The sequence below is a fragment of the Giraffa tippelskirchi genome, chromosome 5 (assembly GCF_054371585.1).
Source record: "Giraffa tippelskirchi isolate mGirTip1 chromosome 5, T2T-mGirTip1v1.2.pri, whole genome shotgun sequence".
NCBI lineage: Eukaryota > Metazoa > Chordata > Mammalia > Artiodactyla > Giraffidae > Giraffa > Giraffa tippelskirchi.
In genome coordinates, this window is record NC_137279.1 from 183,789,085 (window position 1) to 183,813,715 (window position 24,631).

General features: G+C 44.8%; 1 protein-coding gene and 1 long non-coding RNA gene across 15 annotated transcripts in view; one reads left to right on the top strand and one right to left on the bottom strand.

Annotated features, from left to right (window-relative positions):
* Positions 1 to 24,631, bottom strand: part of LOC145505851 (protein argonaute-1) — a 56,754-nt gene that overhangs the window by 21,668 nt on the left and 10,455 nt on the right. For 4 of the 14 annotated variants that reach the window (XM_081488912.1, XM_081488913.1, XM_081488909.1 and 1 more), the window contains exons 1-8: positions 12,903 to 13,140; positions 7,737 to 7,920; positions 5,118 to 5,238; positions 4,490 to 4,671; positions 3,954 to 4,090; positions 3,595 to 3,729; positions 3,285 to 3,372; positions 2,481 to 2,628 (exon numbers count right to left, since the gene is read on the bottom strand). In XM_081488912.1, the coding sequence (XP_081345038.1) occupies positions 2,481 to 2,628; positions 3,285 to 3,372; positions 3,595 to 3,729; positions 3,954 to 4,090; positions 4,490 to 4,671; positions 5,118 to 5,238; positions 7,737 to 7,920; positions 12,903 to 12,927 (1,020 nt within the window). In that variant the 5' untranslated portion in view covers positions 12,928 to 13,140. Of the gene's footprint in view, positions 1 to 2,480; positions 2,629 to 3,284; positions 3,373 to 3,594; positions 3,730 to 3,953; positions 4,173 to 4,489; positions 4,672 to 5,117; positions 5,239 to 7,736; positions 7,921 to 12,623; positions 12,845 to 12,902; positions 13,141 to 20,428; positions 20,512 to 23,115; positions 23,219 to 24,631 lie in introns of those variants that run through there. The other 10 variants (XM_081488920.1, XM_081488917.1, XM_081488914.1 and 7 more) reach the window with 7 other exon arrangements.
* LOC145505858 (uncharacterized) lies at positions 13,126 to 14,047 on the top strand. The gene is made up of 2 exons (XR_014053323.1): positions 13,126 to 13,333; positions 13,652 to 14,047. It is a non-coding gene; the product is annotated as an uncharacterized LOC145505858 (long non-coding RNA).

Consider the following 24,631-nt stretch of genomic DNA (forward strand, 5'->3'; position numbering starts at 1 on the left):
AGAAACTGGATTCCTTGTGGGAATGTAAAACGGTACACCTATATGGAAAACAGCATCTTGAGTCCTCAAAAAATTATACACAGAATTACCATATGATCCAGTAATTCCGCTTCTGGGTATGTTCTCAAAAGAAACGAAAGCAGGGACTAGAACAAATATCTGTACATCTATCTTCACAGCAGCATTATTCATAATAGCTAGAAGGTGAAAGCAACCCAAGTATCCATCAATAAATGAATGGATAAACAAAATGTGTTACATACCTACATGGAAATATTATTCAACCTTAAAAAGGGAGTTCTGACATACGCTACAACATAGATGAACCTTGAAGACATTATGCTAAGTGAAATTGGCCAGTTTAAGAAGGCCACGTATTATATAATTTCATTTATATGAAATGTCCAGGATAGACAAATCCATAGAGACAGAAGCAGATTAGAGATTAGTAGGGGCTAGTGCAGAGGATAGAAGGAATGGTGACTATTAATGGGTGTGGTCTTTCTTTGGGGGTTGATGAAAATGCTTTAGAATCACACAATGGTAATGGTTATGTAACTCTGTGAATACACTAAAAACCACTGAATTGTACATTTTAAGAGGGAAAACTTTATGGGATGCAAATTATGTCTCAATAAAGCTATTCTGAAAAAAATATATCACCTACAATAGCCTATATGATTTGACCCTGTATCTCTCTCCAAAATCATCTCCTACTTTTCTCCTCATAAACTACATGCCAGTCACTATGTCCTTCTGTCTCTCTCAAGAACATCCAAGCTCTCTGCTGCCTACGTACTTGCTATTAAACTCACGCCTGAAAGGTTCTTCCTTCAGGTTGTTAAAAGATTGGTTCTATCTCATAATTTGGGACTCAGCTCAAATGTCTCCTAAAAGAAGCCTTCCCTGACCACAGAAACTAAAGTGAATCTCCAACCCCCTCCACTTTATGACTGTCCCCTTAACCTTATGGCACTTACCACCATCTGAAACTATCTTATTTGTCTATCTCCCCCTTCTAGATTTTAAGCTCCATGACAGTAAGCACCCTGCCTCTCTTGTCCTTCCTGGCATCTAGGAGTATATGACTTTAGTAGGAGCTCAATAAATATTTGTTAAATAAACAAGCAACAGTAAAAATCAAAGTATGTCATTATATAAGTTATTCACCATGGAAACTATTGTTTAAACAGAAATCATGTCAATTTGCTAACAGATCTCAGCTTGCAGCAGATATTACCTAAAGCCTATCTACTTAGCTGGAACTGCCCCTAAAGACTTATGCTTACATCTCAGAGAATATGCTGTCCTCATCTCATTTTCTACGTATCAGCAGCTATTAATTATGTAAGAGTTCTTGGGTTTGGGGCTCTCTTCTTTCTCCCTTCAGTCTAATTTCCTCTGGTTAGTTCTGAAATCCCAAAAACTCACAGAAGGCTTAGGTCCCAGATATCTGACTCCCACTGCTAGAACAGAGTAAGACAGTAATCTAGGCTAGTGCTTCTTCAACATAAATGTTCATATTTGACAGAACCTTTGGATTCTGTAAAAAGAGATACTGATAAACCAAGTCTAGGTGGAACCTGAGATTCTGCATTTCAAACAAGCTCTCAGGTAATAACTATGCTCTTGGTCTGCTGACCACACTTTGAGCAGCATTGGACTAGACAATGAAGCAGTCAGAGGTAGGTTCTCAGTAGACATTCTGGCTGCCAACAGGGAAGCCCTAAACATTATGGCTAGTGTATAGCAAACCAAAGACTAGTGGTTCTTCATTTGCATTCTATGACTTAAAAAGCATTACTATTCCTTCTTTAATTGCAGAATTTCAAAGGTTGGCTGAAGCACAAAAATATGACAAATCTTGGTTAGAACTTTTTCAAAAGGAACATATTGATGACTGGGGAGATAGGATTCCCATTACAGGTTAACATTCACCTCCATTTTCTGTAAAATAAAGTACATTTGTATCTTTAGGTTATTTAGGATTCCCAGCTCCATATAGGGAAAGAGAAATTAAGAGGACATGAGTGTATCTTAGAGTGTTCATTATCTTTATTGTAGTGATGGCTTCATGAATACATATGTCAAAACGCATCAAATGGTACACTTAAAATGTGCAGTTTATTGTATGTCAACTATAAATAAAGCCATACAAAAATGAAATAATAAATAAATAAAGGACGTGCATGTGGGTATCTGAAACCTCTCTCCTGAGTGGACTAATTACTTATTAAACAGTAAATACATACAGCTTCGCCTCTGCCTGGCAGTCCTGAAAAACCATGAGAGCAGGACGGAGGATAAGTAAAGAATTCAGCAGTTAAGAATGATGACTGCGTTTCACAGAATGACCTCTCAGAACATCACTTTTCCAAGCCTTAAAATGATGAGACTATAAATGGAAGAACAGACCTCTGACAATCTGTGTGCAGGTACAATGCTTGTTCCCCAGCCCGGCCATTACTTGGCAGCCTCACCTCTAGGGGCAGGTAGGTATGCTTTTGCTCCTGGCCAACTTGCAGGCAAGGCAGGTGGGGATACTTGAGCTGCAGGTTATATTTCTGCTTGAAATACTGGGCCACTGTGCACTCCACAGTCTGTCCACTCTCCAGCTGCAGAGGAAACCTGTTTGGGGGAAGGGAAAGAGGTGTCATAGTCCAGCATTCAATAACACCTTTCTAGACCTATAACCATGCACAGTGCCAGACCTGACTTCATCTGTTTCCAGCCTCTTTGAGCACTCCTGCCCCTCACGGGAAAGCAGAGGCAACACAGGGCTCCAAGAGTGAAGCCAAAGATTTGAAAGACAAGTTATACAATGGTCAGATCATATCTGACTCATCTGTATTTCTAATGTTGAGCGTGAAGTCTGACACACAGTAGTCACTCATGGTCCAGCACAGTCTGAAGTGGAGATTTTAGACGAAATCAGTGACAACTTTCCCCAAGGTCTAACCCAGGATCTCAGCTTTCTTTTTCAGGAGGAAGTTCAGAGAGATTTCAACATTTACAGAACTGAGAAACAAGACAGGGAAAGATACTTGCTCTACAGTAAAAGTCCAAGAAGGAAAGGTAGAGCCCATGAAGGTAAAAATAGTAGGGAGAGTATCTATCAATGGATCTGGGAAGGTTAGGGGAGGGATGCCAAATTCCTACAGCTTATCTTCAAAAACAGAGCTCATCCTCAGGGCCAGGTGCGGGGATGGAGAGTGTGAACAGAGTATGTTGAAATATCGGCCCTCTTCCACCAGTGGTATGGCTTAGCAGCCCCATCAACTTACGTCTGATGGCTGGCAGGGCGGCGGGTAACATTACACACACGGTATTTCCTCTTCATCTGTCCACAGTGGGTCACTTCCACCTTCAGGCCTGGGATATACACACTGCTTGTCAGAGTTGGAAAAGGTTGCTCATGTGCCCAGGCTTGGCCTCTCGCCTGAATATATCCCAAGGGGATTTCCTTTTAGAACTAAAGAGAAAGTAGCACTGATCCCCCTCCCCACCTGGTTGGGTCCTCACCCTTGATCTCCTTGGTGAAGCGCATACGAGGAAGGAGCACTGATCCCCCTCCCCACCTGGATGGGTCCTCACCCTTGATCTCCTTGGTGAAGCGCACGCGCTGAGAGTCCGTGAGGGCTTTGGGCTGCTCATCTATGTTCCTGATGTCGAGCACCTCACACATGAACTCAATCACTGGCTGTGCCTTGTAGAAGGCAGTGGCTGAGACTGTGGGGACAGGGTAGGTACAGCTCAACTCAGATTCTGTCTTTCAGAATAAAGGGAGGCACTGCACTTTACACCCTCTTCCTCATAGGGTATAGGGACGGGGGAGGGCTCCCAGGGCTGCAGGGGTTAGACTAGGAGTGTGGTTACAGAGCTGGGAGGGATGAGGCTGGGAGTGTGGTCACTGGACTAAGGGTGCCCCTGGCTCCATAGCTCTCCCCACTCACCATCAATGTTGAGCATCATCTTCCACATGGCAGGGCGCACAGACTGGTGAAAGCCGAACCAGACCTCGCGCCCACCCCCCAGCGGGTGGTAGTAGCCCTCAGGCGGTGAGAAGAAGGAGCGGCCCACAGGGGTGTACCTGGCAGGGACAGGCAGAGAACTGGTCCCTCGGGCACAGGCCCCCACCCTGTGAGGCATCCTGGGCACGGAGGAGCCCTGGCCTGGAAGGCAGGACACCAGGGCTTTAATTCCAGCTCTCATCTTTTACTAGCTGTGTGACTGACCTTGTACAAGACTCTACCCTTTTTCTGCCCTGCAGAGACAGATGGGGTGAGGTCCAAAAATAACTAAAAGGGACAGGGCCAAAGCTTTGTACCACCTAAATGTATATGCACACTTGCCTGGCATACGGTAGGGTTTCAAAGAATTTTTTATTTGAAAGGCATACTGTGGGACCTTAAAATATATGCTCATTTCCCTCCTCCTCCCATACACTCCTGCCGCCACTAGTAGCCCAGATAGTAACTACACCAAGTACCTCATGGATGCCAGGTGCCTCATGGCTACATCCAGGGCTTGCACAGACTCCAGGGGAACAGGGATCTGGCCACTGACCAAGGCTTCATGCAGCATGCGCCAGCTCACAATAGCCAGCCACTTGATGGAGACTTTGAAGATTCGATCCTTCCCTTCCCCAGGGATTGTCACCTCAAAGTCAACCTTCAGGAAAGAGAAAGGAGTGAAAGACTTCCAATGCTTTCCCACAAGTCAATGTTTCTTGCCCTGCCCCTACTGTCCCTAACCCCTAAGATTTGCCAAGAATCTGCTTCTGAGGCTGATAAGGACTCACGATGAAGACTTCTGAGTAAATCCAGCCCCTAAGTCTCCAGCCACCTTGGCTCAGTGTATCTCTCTGTCCCTCTCAACCACACTTAGTAGGAAGCCCTTTAGGTCTATTTTAAGTCTAATCTCAGTCTGTTTGGGACACAGACAGACATGCAGAAGGCTAAATAAACACAAGCGTCTACCCATCCCTCAACCTAAGACACACTTTCTCGGCACAAACAATGAAAGGGATCTCTGGACGCCAGATTCCAAATAGGCTTACTTGAGCTCTGTCCCTCCCCAGGCCCGTGACACAGGTCCAGCATGACTCCCAGCCTTACCCGTTCATTGCCAATGGGCAGCGCTGTGACCGTGTAAATGTTCTTCTTTCCGTCATACACGGGCTTGCGGTCACCAAAGATCTGAGGCTTGAAATGCTGGACCATGTATTCCACCACTTCCCTAAGGAGAATGGGAAAGGCCAGGGGAAGCTGCAAGACCACCGTTTCAAGTTCCTGGAAGTAACTGAAAGTCCAGGCAATGTCCCGTCTACCTACCAGCTACTAATTCTGTCCTACCAGCTACTAATCTCTCTAACAGTGCTTCTCAAGCTTCATATGAATCACCTGGAGATATAAAATGCGGATTCTGACTCAGTAGATTTAGAGCTAAGTCTGATAGTCTACATCTCTAACGTGCTGTCAGGTGGTATTTTTGGTCCTTGGATCACCAAGGCTCCAAAGGACCCAAAAGAGTGATGACAAGTGCCTTCTGAACAGAGGAGGCGGCGGAGGGGAGAAGAGCTTAATCTCAGGGTCTATCCAGAATCAAGAACAAAAATCCAGGCTTCTCCAATCCCCAAGATGATACTCCAAAAAGGCAGAGGAAGAAGTCTGAATTGGAATAGCAGTAAAGTGTGGAAGAAGAACCTCATCTCTTCCATTTCTCTCTGAAGCCTTTAGTTCTACCATCCTGTTTTCTCTCCATTATTATCTCTTTCTTGATTTCACTTCCTGTCCTTTGCTATTTAGATTCCAGAGTATCCATCAATCCTTCAAAATCTCAACCCATCTGACCTCTTCACTTTCAAAATCAAACATCTTGAACACTACTGGATAAAAAGACTGAAAATACACATTGGAAGCCAACTGTAAAAACACACTTTCAATGTCAATTAGGCCTCAGTGCTGCCCAGCAATCCTTTTCTTAACTCTGATCACTTCCATCCTCGCAGATTGTGTCAAACCTTCCCCACTCCCCAGTAACAACAGAACCCATTCCTACCTCAGATCAAAAAGCATCTTTAATAACTTTAAAAAGAGTACAGTGTAGAAGGCAAGGCCACCCTCAAGTTTCCAGACATATAAACAAACACATTTATATACACAAGCCTTTCCTTTTTCTTTCCTGTCATGCTTGAAATATCCCTTCTATCCATAAATTTTTAAGTATCTGAAAATATGTTCAACATCACTCATTAGAGAAATACAATTTAAAATCAGACCAAGATATAATTCTCTACTTATCAGAATGCTAATGATTAAAAAATCCAGTATATTGAATTGGTGTGGATATGGAGGGGACACCTTACTAATGGGGATATAAATTGGTACAACTTACCTTAAAAAAAACCAAAAACTGGCACTATCTCAAAAATTGTAAATGTACTGTGCCAGCAATTCTAGTCCTAGGAATTTATCCTACAGATACATTCATACTTGAGAGCAAAAATGTATCTCTATTAATATTCTACACAGTTTCATTTTTGTAGCAAAAGTTTAGATTCAACCTAAATGTTCCTGAATAGATTATTATTAAATATCTTATAATAAAGAATGAAGCACCTGTAGGTACTGATATGTATCACTTTCCAAAATACTTTGCTCAGTGGAAAAAGCAAGGTGCAGAGCAAGATATGTAAGATTCTGTATTCCGTGTGTTTTAAAAAATGTTCCATATACAAATAGGTTTGTATATGTATAGAAAAATATCTGGAAGTGTACTGAAGAAGGGTAATAACGAATGTATCTGGGGAAAGGGACTAGGGGACCGGAGGTCAGGGTAATAGGAGACATTTTTCACTGTTACTCTTTCTGTAATATTAAAAACTTCTTTCATACTGTGCATGAATAGTTTTCAAATTATAACAAAATAAATAAATTTTAAGAAGAACTATTACTTCTTCTAAGGCTAATTCCTCAAATCGTGTATCCTGTATGTCCTCCTGCCTTAGCCAGAACATCCCACTCATTCCTTTCCTCTCTGTCCTGTAACTTTAACCTCTCCTACACTAGCTCCTTCTTGGTTTATAAACATACCCACATCTCATTCTTAAAAATTTTTCATTTATTCATTTCAGCAAATAATGAAATGCAGCAGGCTTGAGCCCTATAATCTTCTCAAGCCAACATATTCCTTTTCTCCCATGCTTCACTGTCAGCTTACCTAGAAAAAAGCTATCTGCTCTCACTATCCCTACCACATCACCTTCCACTTATTCCTTAACTCACTCTTAGCATCTGAGCCACCAGGGAAGCCGCTATTCCTTAACTTACTCTTAGATTACTACTAGCCCAACTCCTGGAGAAGGAAACAGCAACCCACTCCAGTGTTCTTGCCTGGAGAATCCCAGGGACGGCGGAGCCTGGTGGGCTGCCGTCTATGGGGTCGCACAGAGTCGGACACGACTGAAGCGACTTCGCAGTAGCAGTAGCAGCAGCAGCCCAACTCCTCCACTGGAACAGCTGTGGCAGAAGGTATCAATAGTCTCCAAATAGCCAAATCCAGTGATCTACTTCAACATTTATCTTAAGTTAGACTCTCTTCCTCGAAAATGTTCTTGAATTTGGTGATATCACCTTCAACGAGTTTTTCTTTTACCTCTCTGGATTCTTTTAAGACTGTGAGACTCAGGAAAACAAGGACTACCGGACTTAGTGGCTTAAATGTGCATCACTTACCGGTTGACTCTACGAGGACACTTATCTGGCTTGATATCCACTTCGTAGTGATAGACGTCAATCTTAGGGATGTCCACTTCAAAGTAATTGGCCAGGAGCTTGATTGGTTTCCCCACAGTGCCAATGCCAGGCCGGCGAGGTGCCTGGAACACCTGCTGCAGGGGGGGCAGGTAGGCGCCTGCAGCTACAAGACAGAGAGCCTGGTGAGGGTAAAGTCTGGTAATCTCCTTACCACTCTGATCAGAGAAAGCACAAGGCCTCCTAGAATGAGAGCAGCAGAGTGTAGGGGAAGCCTCTTTCCTGCCTACCCAACCTAAATAAGGACTTCCACTGGGTGAAACCCAGGCTCATTTTTTAAAACACTCTTTCCAGTTAGGAAAATTACCCTTGTTATCTATCTTAAATTCATCAAGTGAGTACGTAATAACTTCCTACTACATGTTAAACAAAGGGACTAAATTTGGCTCTTTCTTTCCTCTACTAGATTGAGGCATCTGCCTCCACCAGGTATCCAGCAGACCCTATTATCTGTCAGCTAGATGCTCACTTCACTCATCACCATCCTGAACACACAAAAAAGCATCACCTTAAAGCTCCTCCAACTGCAGGCAGGAGGACGATCTAAAGGCCAAGTGCCAGTGAAAGGGGTGTGGCGGGGCAACAAGCAAGGAAAAGGGCCAATGTCTGGGAAAAGATTAAGGCAACAGAATGGCTGAGATTGGAAAAGGAGAAAAGGCTAACAGGACAGATTCTGGAGACCAAGGAAAGGAGAAAGGGTGAAACAGGGAGCTGCTAAAGAGGCTAGAACCGGAGGTCACAGCAGAAAAATGCTTGAATTGGGAAGGAGGAAAGGCTGGAATAGGGGCTGGGGTAAGATAGGTTAGAGCTGACAGCCTAGGCAGGAAGTAAGGCTGCAAGTGGGGAGAGAATGAAGCAAAAGTTCAAAAGAAAAATCTAGGGAATGAAGGTAGGTTAAACATAGGCGACTAAGGCAAGAGCAGGCTAGAGTAGAGGACTTAGGAAGGAGGGGCAGCAATTATCATGCTGGAGAAGATGAGATTACTGGCTCTGGGAAGAAGAAAAGAAGATTCTCTCCAGGCCCACACCTCCTTCCACACAGAGGGCCCCAACAGTTGCAGTAGGGATCAATTTTAAGACACCGGAGGCCCCTGGGAAAGGGCTAGGGCTGGGCCAACTCCCACTACTTTCTCTATTGCCACCAGCCTGATTGCTGCCCCTGGTTTTATTTTCTAGCTTGAGGGGAAAGGGAAGGAAAAAGGAAAACTGCCTAAGAGAACCCTTTGTCCACATCTACTATTGTCCTGGCCAATAGAGGATCAGCCCAGTTGGGAGGAGAGAGGGATAAAACAGCCGAGAACCTCCCATTATCAGAGATCTGCTTTCACAGTTGGCCAGGCTTGGGGGATGGGGCATATCCTCAGCTGGGGGGGTCAGGAAGAGGTCAGAACCCTTCAAGGGAGGGGCATGCTTCCCAGAGCTAAGCTGCTGTGTCTCCTTCTAACCACCTGTCAAGCCTACCCTACAGGGAGACACCGACAGGGAAATGGAGACCCAGCCTGGGGAGAAAAGGCCCTCAGAACCCGGCTGGCTACCTGGGGAAGTAAAAGCTTAACTACTAGCACTGGGCCACCTACTGTAGAAAGAGCTGGACAAAAACTATACACAAGCCATAGTCAGACACACACATCCAAACACACACTTAGAACTGGACAGTTTACCTTCATACCCATACCCCTCACTAACCTAGACTGTGAGTTCTTCAAAGATACAAAGACTGTATGTATCTGCCTTGATCACTGCTGAATCTCCAGTGTCTGGCATACAGGAGGTGTTCAATCCACAGATAAGAAATGAATTAACAAACAGATCCGTAGACATACCACAAAGAACACACAAGCACAAGCACACACGCATGCACACCTGCAAACTGCTCAGAAACAATTACAAATCCAGCTCAGAACAAACAAGACCCTAGAGGAAGTAGCTGGTAAGAGATACCCTTCCCCTCCCCAAGTTCTTACATTCCATTCACCTCCTTAGCCTCCCAGGCTAAATAATTGTTTGGAGTCTTGGGAGAAAGACATCCCCTAGAGCTACGGACTGTGTAGAAATGATGGGGGATGGGACAGACACTCTAGCCTCAGAGTCTTCTCTTCCTCAGAAATAGGACTACACATGAGACTTAGCCTTAGGCACCCTCCATTCCTAGGAGGCTCTGGGAAAACAGGGAGGCCCCCACCCTCCCCTTCATACCCAAACTAGGGAAGGCAGGAGGAAGAGAGAACCTCTCTCCCACCACATCCTCCTGCAAGTCTTACGGCAGTACAAAGTTCCCCCAACCCCACCCTGCCCCCAGCTCTTAGTCTGAGAAAGGGAGACACTTCCCTTCAGACCCAGACAGGGACAGACGGCCACTTTGTGATGCAGATGAGGGCCCCGGCACAGAGGACAAAGCTTGGGCCTTGGGGGAAGGGGGCGGGGCCGTTCTCTGCAGACAAAAGCAAGGAGGGAGGGGCTATGGAAAGGACACTCCCCCTCCCCCATCCCCAAACAGCCCTGAGAAGGAAAAGGAACAGCCGAAAGGCCTGGCTCAGGGACCCCTTCCCTGCAGTTCTGAGGCCCACATACCTACCAATAAGCTAGACTGCCCATTCAAAAGACAAACTCAAGACTGGGTTAGCTGTCCAGTAACCAAAGAGGAAGAGGCCAGTATCTCCAAAAAGAATTTATCCACACACTAAGTACACACAAATTATTAGATATCCATACAATGTGCTTAACCATTTATGTTCACAATGGAATGTGACTCAATTCAAAAAATAAAGATGTACTTGTGTTCAAGGCCTAGACATTAGTTGGTTCCACAGATAAATCAGACACCACCTCCCCCCTCTAGGCGCTCCCAGTCCAGTATATGTGCTTGAAACACACCTAAGCACAGACGGCACATCTGGCCTTGAGCCCATTGAAGCCAGAAACAATACACTGCTTTGTGTCCTGTGTCCTCCAACCTCCAAGAAAATAGTCCTAGCCTAGGAAGGAGGCAGTTATGGGATCCCTCTACTCACAGCTTCCAGAATGAATTTCAATAACACCCTTTGATGAGGTAAAGGCTGCCCCATTAGGCTACAGCCAACTCCAGATACCAGGCTCTAGTTCCTTCCCTAGAAGCTTATTTATTGTAACAACAACCAAAAACAAAAAGTCAATTTTTCCATCACTCTCGAGATCACTAGGAATTCATCAGAATACAATCATAAGCAGTCTGGTATGGGTGCCAGCTCCCAGCACTCCATCTGGACTTCTGTGTCCTACTACTCTAGTGCCAGGGGTTGTTGCAAGCAGTCTCTAGCCCAGCAAATCAAGACAGTTCATGGAAGGGAGAGAGAGGCCTAAGAGAAAAAGGAAGTATTAATAGTTTTCTTAAGTCAGTTGCCCCCTGCATTCCACCCTAAGGCTTATACAGCCTTTACAAGGTTGTTTCCATCTTGGTGAAAGTAGTCACTAAGTACTTAAAGATCACTGAATGAATGACTTGAATGAGTTGGCAGGAGTTATTTCCTTAAGGTACTAAATCTGGTATAAAAGACAAAGATGCTTGCTTCAACCAGAAATGAAACTCATGTCCCAAATGAAATAAAATTCATGTCCCAAACGGAAATTCTATTCTCCCCTCCAGATCAAACAGAAGTAGTGAGACAAGATCTAAAAGATTCCTAGGTTCAGAATGCTCCTCCCACCAAAAAGATAAGATACCTAGGACATAGGAGGTGCCACCACCCTCACCCCATCCAGGGACTCTGGCCTTCTTGGGACAGCCTTGCCTCAGTTTCCCCTCTAATCTCCTTTTCTCCTGATTGTGAATAAGGAGAAGTTAAGGCTATCACCTGGGACACACTATGGTGAAAGCTATAAACTTCCCCCTACCCCATACAACTTATATATGACAAAAGGCTAACCTGACAATGCTGGGTCTAATAATATGGCTCTGACAGTTTCTGGGGAGTAGAGAGAGCGAAAAGAAAAGATACCTAGTAGGGGAGAGCAACCATAAAAACATTAAGGCATAGAAAGATTAGGCTGTCAACTCAGGAAACATTCAATAGAGAGGTCATTATCCTTGGATTAAAAGATCCCAACTCTGCTCACTATTGAACCAGAAACATGCAAACCAGGCAAACAATCCCTTCTATGGAAACCTGGTCCTGGCCTTGGTCCCTCAGCAACCAATACATTCTCTAAGGCCTGTCTTCAAGTAGGACCTGTCCCTAACCTAAAACATTGCTCCCATCCCAGTCTTTCCTCATCCTAGTGGCAGAATAAGAAACTTGTCCATTTCCCTCAACCTATTCTTGGCAAATTGAGGCGGAAGGTTTCAGAGCCAAGCAAAAGACCCCCAAGATGGGGAAAGGACCCATTTCCATTTGTGTCCTGCCAGTATAACCTAAGAGAGACTGCACCCCCTCAGCGCGCTCCTTTTACCAAGTCAACCTGGCGGGATTAGGGGTAGGGGGGTTCGGGCCACGCCCCCACCACATGGGGCAGCCCCTTCCAGCTGCCACCTCCGCGCATGCTCCGGCGCCTCCACTCGAGCTCCCCAGACTTAAAGGGGGGGGATCCCAGGGCTGGATCCCCACCCACTGCCCCCTGACCCTCGCCCCTGCGTCAGGCCCGGCTGGGGCGGAGCTCACAGCCCAGCTCTGGCGCCTTCTCCCAAAAGACATCAACCCAGCCCAACCCATACCGGCTGAGCCCCCACCCAGGGCATGCGGCAGCTCTGGGCCCATTTGTATCGAAGCCCCTCTCCTGGACACCTGGAGCCCGCCCCCTGCCACCTGCCGGGCCTCTCCCTAGGCCTCCCGGTACCTCCAGGAGTCCTCCTGTGCGTCCAGGCCCTTCTCCCAAAGCACTTCCCACCTCCACGAGTGCATACAGGCTCCTTTGATAAATGGCCCCCGTCTCACAGCTCCCTTCGCAAGGTTTCCCCCGGAACTGCACACAGCCCCCTTCAAACTGGGCCCCGCATCTCAGAAGAGCCCCGTTCCTCACTCAGGAAAACCCTTCCTCACTCTGAAACCCTGCTCTTCACGCGAGAGTCCCCTAGTCCCTGGAGCATGCACCGTCCCCGCTCTTGGGGGCCCTTACCTGCTCCCGAGGGTCCCGCTTCCATCCCATATACCCGTGCGGAGGTCAGGCGGCCCGGAGACTGTGGAGTCCAGCGTGAGGGGCCTAGGTACCCCGCACTTTAGCTGCCTGGGCTCCCGGGCCGGGCTCGGCTGCCCCCCCAAGCCCGGCCGCTCGTGCCGCCGCCCCCGCAGCCTCCGTTGCCGCCGCCGCCGCGGAGCCTGCAGCAGCTCCCCCTGCGAGCGCCCGGCCAGCTGCCAGTGCGCAGGCGCGACCGCCAGGCCCAGGGGGCGGACGGGAACGAGTCAAACGGGGCGCTCCGACGGCAACAAAGGCCAATGGAGAGGGGCGGGGGCACCGGGGACCGGAGGCAGCGGCCCCTGGCGGTCACCCATCGCCATGCAGCCCGGCGGGAGGGCTCCGGTAAAGGCGCCGCGGAACCGCGCAGTGGCGTAAGTGGGGCGGGGCGGGAGGACAACACACCCTCCACCCCCACCCCGCAGCAGCCTCCGGCCTCGTCTTTTCCCCAAACATGTTCCTCCAAGCCTACACACAACCTCCCCGCATTCGCGCAGAGCCACGCGCACATTTCCGCCTCATTCCCAGGCCACCCTCACACACTCCGAGAGCCCCATCACCCAGGGGCCCTGCCTCCCACCTCTCCTCCCAATCACCCTCATCCTTCAAGCCTCAGCTGCAAAGCGACTGCCTCCGCGAAGCCTTTCTCCGTCCCTAGTCACTGAACTCACTGACGCCACCCTCTCTTCCAGGCCGAGTACTGGGCGCTGAGACCAGAGATATGCAAGAGACGCTGCCTACCCTGGAAGATGTCACCGTCTCAACTTAAGGGCATCTACTGAGCTCTACCTGCGGGCTGGGAAGCACCTGTCTCCCTTTCTCACTTACAGCTCACACCTGAATTCAGTCAATCCACTTCTGACCTCACCACGTCACTTAAAACACTTTTTATGTCAAAATTCAAAGGATAATTTTCAATTCTTTTTTCGCTGCAGCATCTGATACTGTGCCTCTCCTTCCTTTTTGAGTCTTTTATTTGGCTTCAGCATTTTCTGAGGTCTCCTATTGCCTAAGTCCTTTTCGGTTTTCTTCAAGAGCCCCCCCTCTTGCTTCTGATCCATTAAAAAAGTGTTCACCTTGTTTTCAAACCTAGCTGTCTTCTCATTCTACTCTCCACTTTTTTTGCTTAAAGGTCTCATCCATTCTTATGGCTTAACTATCCTTCCAAATCTCTATTTCCAACCGTGTCTCAGACTCCTATTTCCAAGTGTCTGCTGGACAGCTCCACCTGGATCTACCAGCACTTCAAATTTAAAGCGTTCAAAACCAAACTCTTATCTTTGCTCCCACAGAAGTGCTTGCCCTATACCTCTTGTCTCTACAAAGGGCACCTTCATCCCAGAAATGACAGTTTCTCTCTCTCCCTTGCTTCTGACCTGTTTACCTGCTCTCACATGATCTCCTGACATTCTCGTGATGGCTCCCTGTGCTGATGCAGACCCTTATCATATCCTGACAAAAGTATCACAGTCACCTCCTTGCTAGTCTCACAGTTTCTAGGAACATTTCTCCTATTCAGTCTGCATCAACTGATAGGTGCTAAGAGACCCAGCTCAAACGTCACTTTTCCATATATTCATTCATATGTGTTAATCCATCTGTATTTTTGATGCCTACTTTACACCAGATGCTAGGAACTCAAGAGAGAAACCATATCCAGTTGCTACCCATTAGGAAGATTAATTTCTGACACTTTTCATAGTATGCTTTTTGTTTTTCTCTAGGAGAGGTTCTTCAACAGCAGGTACCACCCGGAGGGCTTGTTTAAACACTGATTGCTAAGCACCACCTCTAGAAGTTGTGATTCAGTAGCTCTTGAGTGGGATCCAAAGAATACATGTTTCTAGTAAGTTTCCAGATGAAGCTGATGCTGCTGACCTGGGGGACCACACTTTGAGAACTACGCTCTACAAGATAAAGTTAAGAACAAAGACTCCAGAGCCACAATGCTTTGCTTCCAACCCTGATGCAGCCATTTACTTCAGTATTCTTGCCTAGAGAATCCTATGGACAGAGGAGCCTGGCAGGCTATGGCCCCATAGGGTCACAAAGAGTCAAACACAGTTGAAATGACTTAGCACACACGTATGTGTCACAATTTCCTCCTCCTCCATTTTAGAGGGTGAAAATAGTACCTACCTCATCGGACTACTGTTAATACATATAAAAGCTCAGAACATTACCTAGAAGAATGCAGGCAAAGTATTGGCTGCTACCATAATTACTGTCTGCTTCTTGCACTACATTCTAAATTCTCTAAGAACAGGGACTATGTCAAGATGCATTTCAGTCTGCCTTTAGTGCTTGGCACAAGCAGTGCCCAGAATGATTACTAAATCTAGATAGATCTGAATCAAGGCATCAAAACATCCTCAAAAACAGCGAGGTCTTTGCCTTGGTGTAACTAAGCTGGAAGCTCAGCATTCTTTAAGAAGAGTTTGAATCTCCTGTTCTAAATGCCAAGCCTCACTCTGTGAAAGGCACCTTAACTCTGTGGAAAAGCAATGGTCACTGTTCTGATCCACCTCCAAAGTGGCTAGTGGAGTCAAGCCTGGCTCTGGCCTTGCGGGTCCCTCTGCAAAGCATCTTCATCATCAAGGATTTCACTCTTGGCAGAGTAGTAGAGTATAAAGGAATTCCAGACAGCATCTTGTTTTTTTATGCAGACAAACTTCTTCCAGTTATTCCTGATGTACCTTCCCAGAAAGCTACTGGCTCCTTCTGTCTCCAGTTTAATCCCTGCATCTCAATTCATAGCTAATTCACACCCAAGCGCCTCTACTATATGAGCCAAAACTCAGGTCTTTCCACTTACACACCTTCTCTAAACCTAGAGTTTCTGGCCTCCAAACAATAAGAATGGCTTAAGAAAAAAACTGTATCTCCATCAATGTTTTCTTTTTTAAAAATACTTAAATAACAGCCTAGGGAGAATGAAATCAAGGTAGTATAATAAACATAAAATTGTATACCCTTCTATCAGAAAATGAATCACCAACACTTCCAGCATACACCATTTCTTTTTATCAATAATAAAATGTATTTCTTATTTTAGGAGAAATTTTTAAAAATCAGAAATCATGAACAATGGAATTCATAAATGTCAGCTTGTACTTTGGAAAGATGAAATTGGTAGACTTTTAAAAATTATGGTATCATTCACATAGGTAAACTACACATACACAAAATATACAATTTAACCAGTCCTAACATATGTATCGCGAGAAGGCAATGGTACCCCACTCCAGTACTCTTGCCTGGAAACTCCCATGGACAGAGGAGCCTGGTGGGCTGCAGTCCATGGGGTTGCTAAGAGTCAGACACGACTGAGCGACTTCACTTTCACTTTTCCCTTTTCCCTTTCATGCACTGGAGAAGGAAATGGCAACCCACTCCAGTGTTCTTGCCTGGAGAATCCCAGGGACGGCGGAGCCTGGTGGGCTGCCGTCTATGGGGTCACACAGAGTCGGACACGACTGACTTAGCAGCAGCAGCAGCAGCAGCAACATATGTATCATCTTTCAGTGTCCCATCTTTTTGCCTTTTCATACTGTTCATGGGGTTTGCTTCCATACTGTTCATGGGGTGATAGAATTCCAGTTGAACTATTTCAAATCCTAAAATATGATGCTGTGAAAGTGCTGTACTCAATATGCCAAAAAATTTGGAAAACTCAACAGTGGCAACAGGACTGGAAAATGTCAGTTTTCATTCCAATCCCAAAGAAAGGCGATGCCAAAGAATGCTCAAACTACCACACAATTGCACTCATCTCACATACTAGCAAAATTCTTCAAGACAGGCTTCAACAGTACGTGAACCGTGAACTTCCAAATATTCAAGCGGGATTTAGAAAAGGCAGAGGAACCAGAGATCAAGTTGCCAACATCCGCTGGATCATCGAAAAAGCAAGAGAGTTCCAGAAAAACATCTACTTCTGCTTTATTGACTATGCCAAAGCCTTTGACTGTGTGGATCACAACAAACTCTGGAAAATTCTTAAAGAGATGGGAATACCAGACCACCTGACCTGCCACTTGAGAAATCTGTATGCAGGTCAGGATGGAACAGTTAGAATTGGACTGGTTCCAAATAGGAAAAGGAGTACATCAAGGCTGTATATTGTCACCCTGCTTATTTAACTTATATGCAGAGCACATCATGAGAAACGCTGGGCTGGACGAAGCACAAGCTGGAATCAAGATTGCTGGGAGAAATATCAATAACCTCAGATAGGCAGATGACACCACCCTTATCGGAGAAAGTGAAGAAGAACTAAAGAGCCGCATGATGAAAGTGAAAGAGAGTGAAAAAGTTGGCTTAAAATTCAACATTCAGAAAACTAAGATCATGGCATCTAGTCCCATCACTTCATGGGAAATAGATGGGGAAACAGTGGAAACAGTGACAGACTATCTTTTGGGGCTCCAAAATCACTGCAGATGGTAACAGCAGCCATGAAATTAAAAGATGCTTGCTCCTTGGAAGAAAAGTTATGACCAACCTAGACAGCATATTAAAAAGCAGACACATTACTTTGCCAACAAAGGTCCATCTAGTCAAGGCTATGGTTTTTCCAGTAGTCATGTATGGATGTGAGAGTTGGGACTATAAAGAAAGCTGAGCGCCGAAGAATTGATGCTTTTGAACTGTGGTGCCAGAGAAGACTCTTGAGAGTCCCTTGGACTGCAAGGAGATCCAACCAGTCCATCCTTAAGGAAATCAGTCCTGAATATTCATTGGAAGGACTGATACTGAAGCTGAAACTCCAACACTTTGGCCATCTGATGCAAAGAACTGACTCATTGGAAAGACCCTGATGCTGGAAAAGATTGAAGACAGGAGGAGAAGGGGATGACAAAGGATAAGATGGTTGGATGGCATCACTGACTCAATGGACATGAGTTTGGGTAAACTCCAGGAGTTGGTGATGGACAGAGAGGCCTAGCGTGCTGCGGTTCATGGGGTCACAAAGAGTCAGACACAACTGAGCGACTGAACTGAGCATATGTATCAACCTATGAAACCATCATCACAATGAAGACAGTGAACATATTTATGCCCCTCCAATTTTAAAACTCATCTTAGAGATTTAATAAATATAAGGGAATTAATTATTCATTCCAGTGGGCTTCCCTGGTAGCTCAGCTGGTAAAGAATCTGCCTGCAATGCAGGAGACCCTGGTTTGATCGCTGGGTCAGGAAGATCCCCTGGAGAAGGGGTAGGCTATCCACTTCAGTATTCTTGGGCTTCCCTAGTGGCTCAGACAGTAAAGAATCTGCCTGCAATGTGGGAGACCTGGGTTCAATTCCTGGGTTGGAAAGATTCCCTGGAGGAGGGCATGGCAACCCACTCCAGTATTCTTGCCAGGAGAATCCCCATGGACAGAGGAGTCTGGTGGGCTACAGTCCATGGGGTCGCAAGAGTCAGACACCACTGAGTGATTAACACTTTCAAGGGAATTTTTTACATAACTATAGACTAATCAATTTGATACATGATCAAACTTTTAAACTACGTACAATTTTTTTCTTTAAAAACTGCAAAGAAAGGAATAAAAAGCAAGAATTAAGCAACAATTAAAGAGAACACTGAGAAAGTTATCAAAAATTACCAAAGAATTTCTGGCCCAGTGGTTTACTGTGTAATGCGTCCAACCATTCCTTAAAGAGATAATTCTGTTCCATGTTATATGAATGGTTCCAGAACATGAGAAAAGGGGGAATTTTCCCAATTTGTTCACAACAGCAGATAAAGATCCACATCTCTTATCATACAGTGATATTACAAAAAGAGATCTCAGGAATATGGATGTGATAACCACAAGCCAAATACTAACCTACAGAATTCTGTAAGAGATTTATTAAAATTATGATAGTAATATTAACACCTAACATTATTAAACATTTCCTTAATATTAAGTGCCAGATACTGTTCCAACACTTTACATAAGTTAACACACATAATCCTCACCAAAGTCCTGGGGTATCACAGAACATACAGGTGAGCCTGGGCTAAGGAGCAATAGGTAAATAACCAGCACATGCAGGATATTTTATTACCATTAAAAATAAAGACACAGAGAGGCTAAGAAGCTTGACCAAGATCACACAGTTTGCAACTAGCAGAGGCAGAACATGAACCCATGCTGGATGGTTCCAGCATCAACATTCTTAACCACAACATTACATGATATTATTAAAAGAACAGCATATCACATACATAAGGGTAATTCAGGAGTGGTTCAAAAATAAATATATACCATATATGTAGATTAATAAAAAAATAAAGCTTATAATTGTAATAGATAACAATATTTGATAAATTTTAATCCCATTCCTCGGCCTCCCTGGTGGCTCAGCTGGTAAAGAATCCTCCGGCAATGCAGGAGACCTGGGTTCAGTCCCTGGGTTGGAGGACCCCCTGGAGAAGGGAAAGGCTACCTACTCCAGTATTCTGACCTGGAGAATCCCATGGACTATATAGTCCACGGGGTCGCAAAGGGTCAGACACGACTGAGCAACTCTCACTTTCACTTTCTTTCAATCCCATTCTTAATAAAAATAATTAAAATCAATCACCTTAACAAGATAATAGAATATCTATCCTTAGCTAGTGGAGAAGCAGAGATGCTTTCCTGTTTTTAAGGAATGAGGTCACTCTTAACTACTATTTTAATACTGGTTTGGCTATTCTAGCCAGAACAGAGAGAGAGAGAAATAAACTTAAACACGTAAGAAAAAAATCTTAATTCTGGTTGTTGCAATTATATAATAAGAAAATATGCAGTCTCACTAATTTTAAAATTAGTAAGACTAAGTGGAAAGACTCAAGAAAATAGCAAAAATCTGCAGCATTTTTGGAACAATACCTGCAACAAGTATTAATTAATTAGAAACTATAATGGTAAAATAGCTAATTTAAAATACTTAGAAATAAATTTAATGAGATATGCTTGTGATCTAAGAGAAAATCTGTAAGAATAAATAAGAAGACATATAAAAAAAGCCTGGGTTAAGCTCTTTGTGCGGCGAACTTGCGCGGAGTAGAGATGGTAGTCTGGCGGTTCGCCAGTCGTCTGCTGCGGAACCTTCCCCAAACCCGGGGGAGGCTGCAGCCTGCGCTGTCTTTTTACAGCTACCGGCGTGCAGGCTCCTGATTCTCGAAGGAGGGTCCGAGGCACCACGAGGGAGTTAAAACGTTCACCAGTGTGTTATTCTTAAAAGAAGGCCTGAGAGCTTTGGAAGCCCAGCCAGGGCAGTACTCCTTCACAAAGATTCCAGGCTAGCCTGGTGACTGAAGGCCTAAAGTTTGGAATTCTCTTGGAGAAGCACTTTTGGGGTGGCTGGGATGTCCAGGTGATGATTCCTGCCGCTTCAGCAACAGGCTGTGACAAGAAGTGGAGAGCAACATGCTTTCTACCTGGGTACTGTGTTTTAGGATTTTGCTGAGGCAGAGGATGTCCTACCTGGTGTTGATCAGATCCTTGGAACTTCACGTTTCCTGCATGAACCCGTGTGGGCAGCTGTCAAACTCGGGGCGGGGTCCTGCCTAGAAATTTGGGGAGCAAAATCAATTAGATGGTCTTTATTAGAAAGATTGCAATAAAGTGCTTTAAAGCAAATAAAAAATAGGTGGGTCTGAGTAAAAACAAGAGGGTACAGAAAGATTTAGGGATGTGAATGAGCATCACAGTTTGACACCAGTGTTGAGGATTTCTAGATGGAGTACCATAATATTTTTTAACATTTGAGGTTTTAATTATACTATTAACACAGTCATCCAGTTTTCTTTTTGATGAATTGGTGAAAACATAGGTTGTCTGGACATATCTTTAGAAGAATAATACTCCTGGTGGTTGTCAGGAGCTGGGAATGAGGAAGTGAAGAAATATTTAATGGGTATTGTTTCAGTTTTACAAGGTGAAAGAGTTCATGGGGATGGATGGTGGTGATAATTGCTCAATGTTATGAACATAGTTATTACCACTGAACTGTATGCCTAAAAGTGGTAAAGATTCAGGGAGGGATAAATTGGAAGATTGGAATTGACACATACACACCACTAAGTATAAAATAGATAACTAATAAAGACCTGTATAGTACAGGAAATTCAGTCCTCTGTAATAGCCTATAAGAGAAGAGAATCTCAAAGTGTTTGTATGTATAACTGATTCAGTTTACTGTACACCTGAAACTAACACATTGTAAATCAACTATACCCCAATAAACATGGTAATTTAAAAAAAAAAAAAAAAAAAAAGCCTGGGTTAAGTAGAGAGAAAGGCCAAGTTCCTGGATGGAAAAACCAAATCATGTGATGTCTGTTGGACCCTTGCTATTCCAGGTCCAAGTTCGGAGGACTAGCATCAGGTATTCCCATCATTCCCTATGTATTGTGCTTTAGAAATACAAAGAGATAAGAATATATTCGAGTCAGTTCCTACCCTTAAGGAGAAACAAACATACAGATGAGTGCTAGCCAATATAAATATCATGTGAGATACATATGTAATTTTAGATTTCTAGTAGTCACATTGACACGACTGAGCGACTTCACTTTCACTTTTCCCTTTCATGCACTGGAGAAGGAAATGGCAACCCACTCCAGTATTCTTGCCTGGAGAATCCCAGGGATGGCAGAGCCTGGTGGGCTGCCGTCTATGGGGTCGCACAGAGTCGGACACAACTGAAGCGACTTAGCATAGCATAGCATAGCATAGTAGTCACATTATAAAAAGTAAAAAGTAATATATTTTATTTAATTTCCAAATATCATTTCAACATATCATCAATACAAAAAATATTAATATTTTACATCTTTTAAATACAAGTCTTTGAAATCTATTGCGTATTTTATACTTATAGCACATCCTAAAGGAAATCAGTCCTGAATATTCATTGGAAGGACTGATGCTGAAGCTGAAACTCCAATACTTTGGCCACCTGATGCGAAGAGCTGACTCATTTGAAAAGATCCTGATGCTGGGAAAGACTGAAGGCAGGAGGAGAAGGGGATGACAGAGGATGAGATGGTTGGATGGCATCACCGACTCAATGGACATGAGTTTGAGTAAACTCTGGGAGTTAGTGATGGACAGGGAGGCCTGGCATGCTGCAGTCCATGGGGTGGCAAAGAGTCGGACACGACTGAGCGACTGAACTGAACTGAGCACATCTTAATTCAGACTAGCCACAAATTTCAAGTGCTTAAGACATGTGGCCAATGCCTACTGTACTGGACAGCACAGATGGTCATTTCAATGCAATTCTGAGTATGACAAAGGCAAGCATGGGTGCCATGGGAACTAAGAGGAGATAGTCTAACTCAGCCTCAGGTAATCAGGGTAGGTTTCCTAGAAGAGATACCTACTTAAAGAGGCCTGGGAAGATTAGCCAGGCGGAGGAAGGATGCTGCTGCTGCTGTTGCTGAGTCGCTTCAGTCGTGTCCGACTGTGCGACCCCATAGACGGCAGCCCACCAGGCTCCACCGTCCCTGGGATTCTCCAGGCAAGAACTGGAGTGGGTTGCCATTTCCTTCTCCAATGCATGAAAGTGAAAAGTGAAAGTGAAGTTGCTCAGCCATGTCTGACTCTTAGCGACCCCATGGACTGCAGCTCACCAGGCTCCTCCGTCCATGGGATTTTCCAGGCAAGAGTACTGGAGTGAGAAGGAAGGATGGGAGACATTCTAAGCAGCATCAGCTGAGAGCATGAAGGTGAGACACAGCACTTATACAGGAACTCTCAATATTGCTATCCTAGCATAAAGAAGGAAGCAAGAAACACCAAGAAGAGGCTAGAGAAGTACACCATTCCCGAATGTGCCCATTCTCTCCCCAGCCTAAGCCAAGGGTGGGGCCGCCGGGGGAGGGATGGAAGGAGCTGTCCCTGGTTCTGACATCCAAGGCAGATTTGCAGTGTAGTACCACCGAACCTGGAACTGACAGAGATCAAGCCTATTTCTTTGGGTCTTCTGAAGCACATATGGAAGCCCCCAAACCCTACACTTGGCTTGGTAGAACAGGAGAGTCCTTTGGACAGGCTAGCCCTTGTGGGTTAGAGAATTTTAGGAACATCCAAGTCTAGGAACAGAACTCAAGTATGTCCAAGAAAAGTATCCTCTTTAAAATAAAATAGATGCAGATCTACTATACCAAATGAACCTCAAAGATGGCAGTCACCCTGTGTTGTCCTATTTTAATTTCTTGGTGAATGTAAACTACAGCTCAACATTCCACTCAGAATCTATCTGGTTCTGTTCTGATTCTCGGAATCTATCAGTTACCAAGCTGCTGATTAATGGAAAGGACAGGGGCAGAACTAATTCTTGTTTTCTTCCTTCACCTTCATTAATGTACGAGGGGTCTCAATGGAAAAAATATTTATAAATATGGCCTCAGTGTATCAATGGGCCAAGGAAAAGGACAGTCTGCACAAGCACAACTATATAATTATCATTCATTCATAAGAAAGTCAATATAAAGTAACAATCCTATATATATTAATTCAAAAATTTTTATATACTCATTGAGCAAGATACTGTTAAGGAACTGGTATACTGGCATTTTATGCCAATAGGATCCTTTGGAAAGCAATGTGGCAATATTTATCAACAGCTATAACAATGTTTCTGCTCTGTGACTTACAATATGCCACCCAGTTATGTACTGAAACACTTAGTATCAGACAAACCTGGGTCAAAGCTCTACCACATGTGAACATCTGACCTCAAAAAAAGGCATAGTCCCATTATTAATTGTAATTTCCTCATCTGTGAAGGCAATGGCAACCCACTCCAGTACTCTTGCCTGGAAAAATCCATGGACAGAGGAGCCTGGTAGGCTGCAGTCCATAGGGTCGCAAAGAGTCAGACACAGCTGAGCGACTTCACTTTCACTTTCATGCATTGGACAAGGAAATGGCAACCCACTCCAGTGTTCTTGCCTGGAGAATCCCAGGGACGGGGGAGGCTGGTGGGCTGCCATCTCTGGGGTCCCACAGAGTCGGACATGACTGAAGCGACTTAGCAGCAGCAGCATCTGTGAAAATTTCATAGAGTTGTGGGAAGATTCAATTAATGAATTGAATTCATTTGCGACCCATGGGGTTACAAAGAGTCAGACACGACTAAGCGACTTTCACTTTCACTTTGGGCTTCCCTGATAGCTCAGTTGGTCAAGAATCCGCCTGCAATGCAGGAGACCCCAGTTCAATTCCTGGGTTGGGAAGATCCCCTGGAGAAGGGATAGGCTACCCACTCCAGTATTCTCGGGGTTCCCTTGTGGTTCAGCTGGTAAAGAATCCACCTGCGATGCGGGAGACCTGGGTTCGATCCCTGGGTTGGGAAGATCCCCTGGACAAGGGAACGGCTACCCACTCCAGTATTCTGGCCTGGAGAATTCCATAGACTGTATAGTCCATGGGGTCAAAAAGAGTCAGACACGACTGAGTGACTTTCACTTTCACTTCGTTTTCAATTAATGAATGTCAAAAGCTAAGCACAGAGCTTGGTATTCATACATGCTGAATATCTGATAATTCCCATGGTCCTCTGTTTTGTTCCTGGGGCAGGTCCTTATTTCTTTTCTTTCTACCTCATCACAATCATTTTCATGGCATTACTTTATTTTATTCTTTTAAAAATAGTAAATAAAAACAGAAAATTAAGAG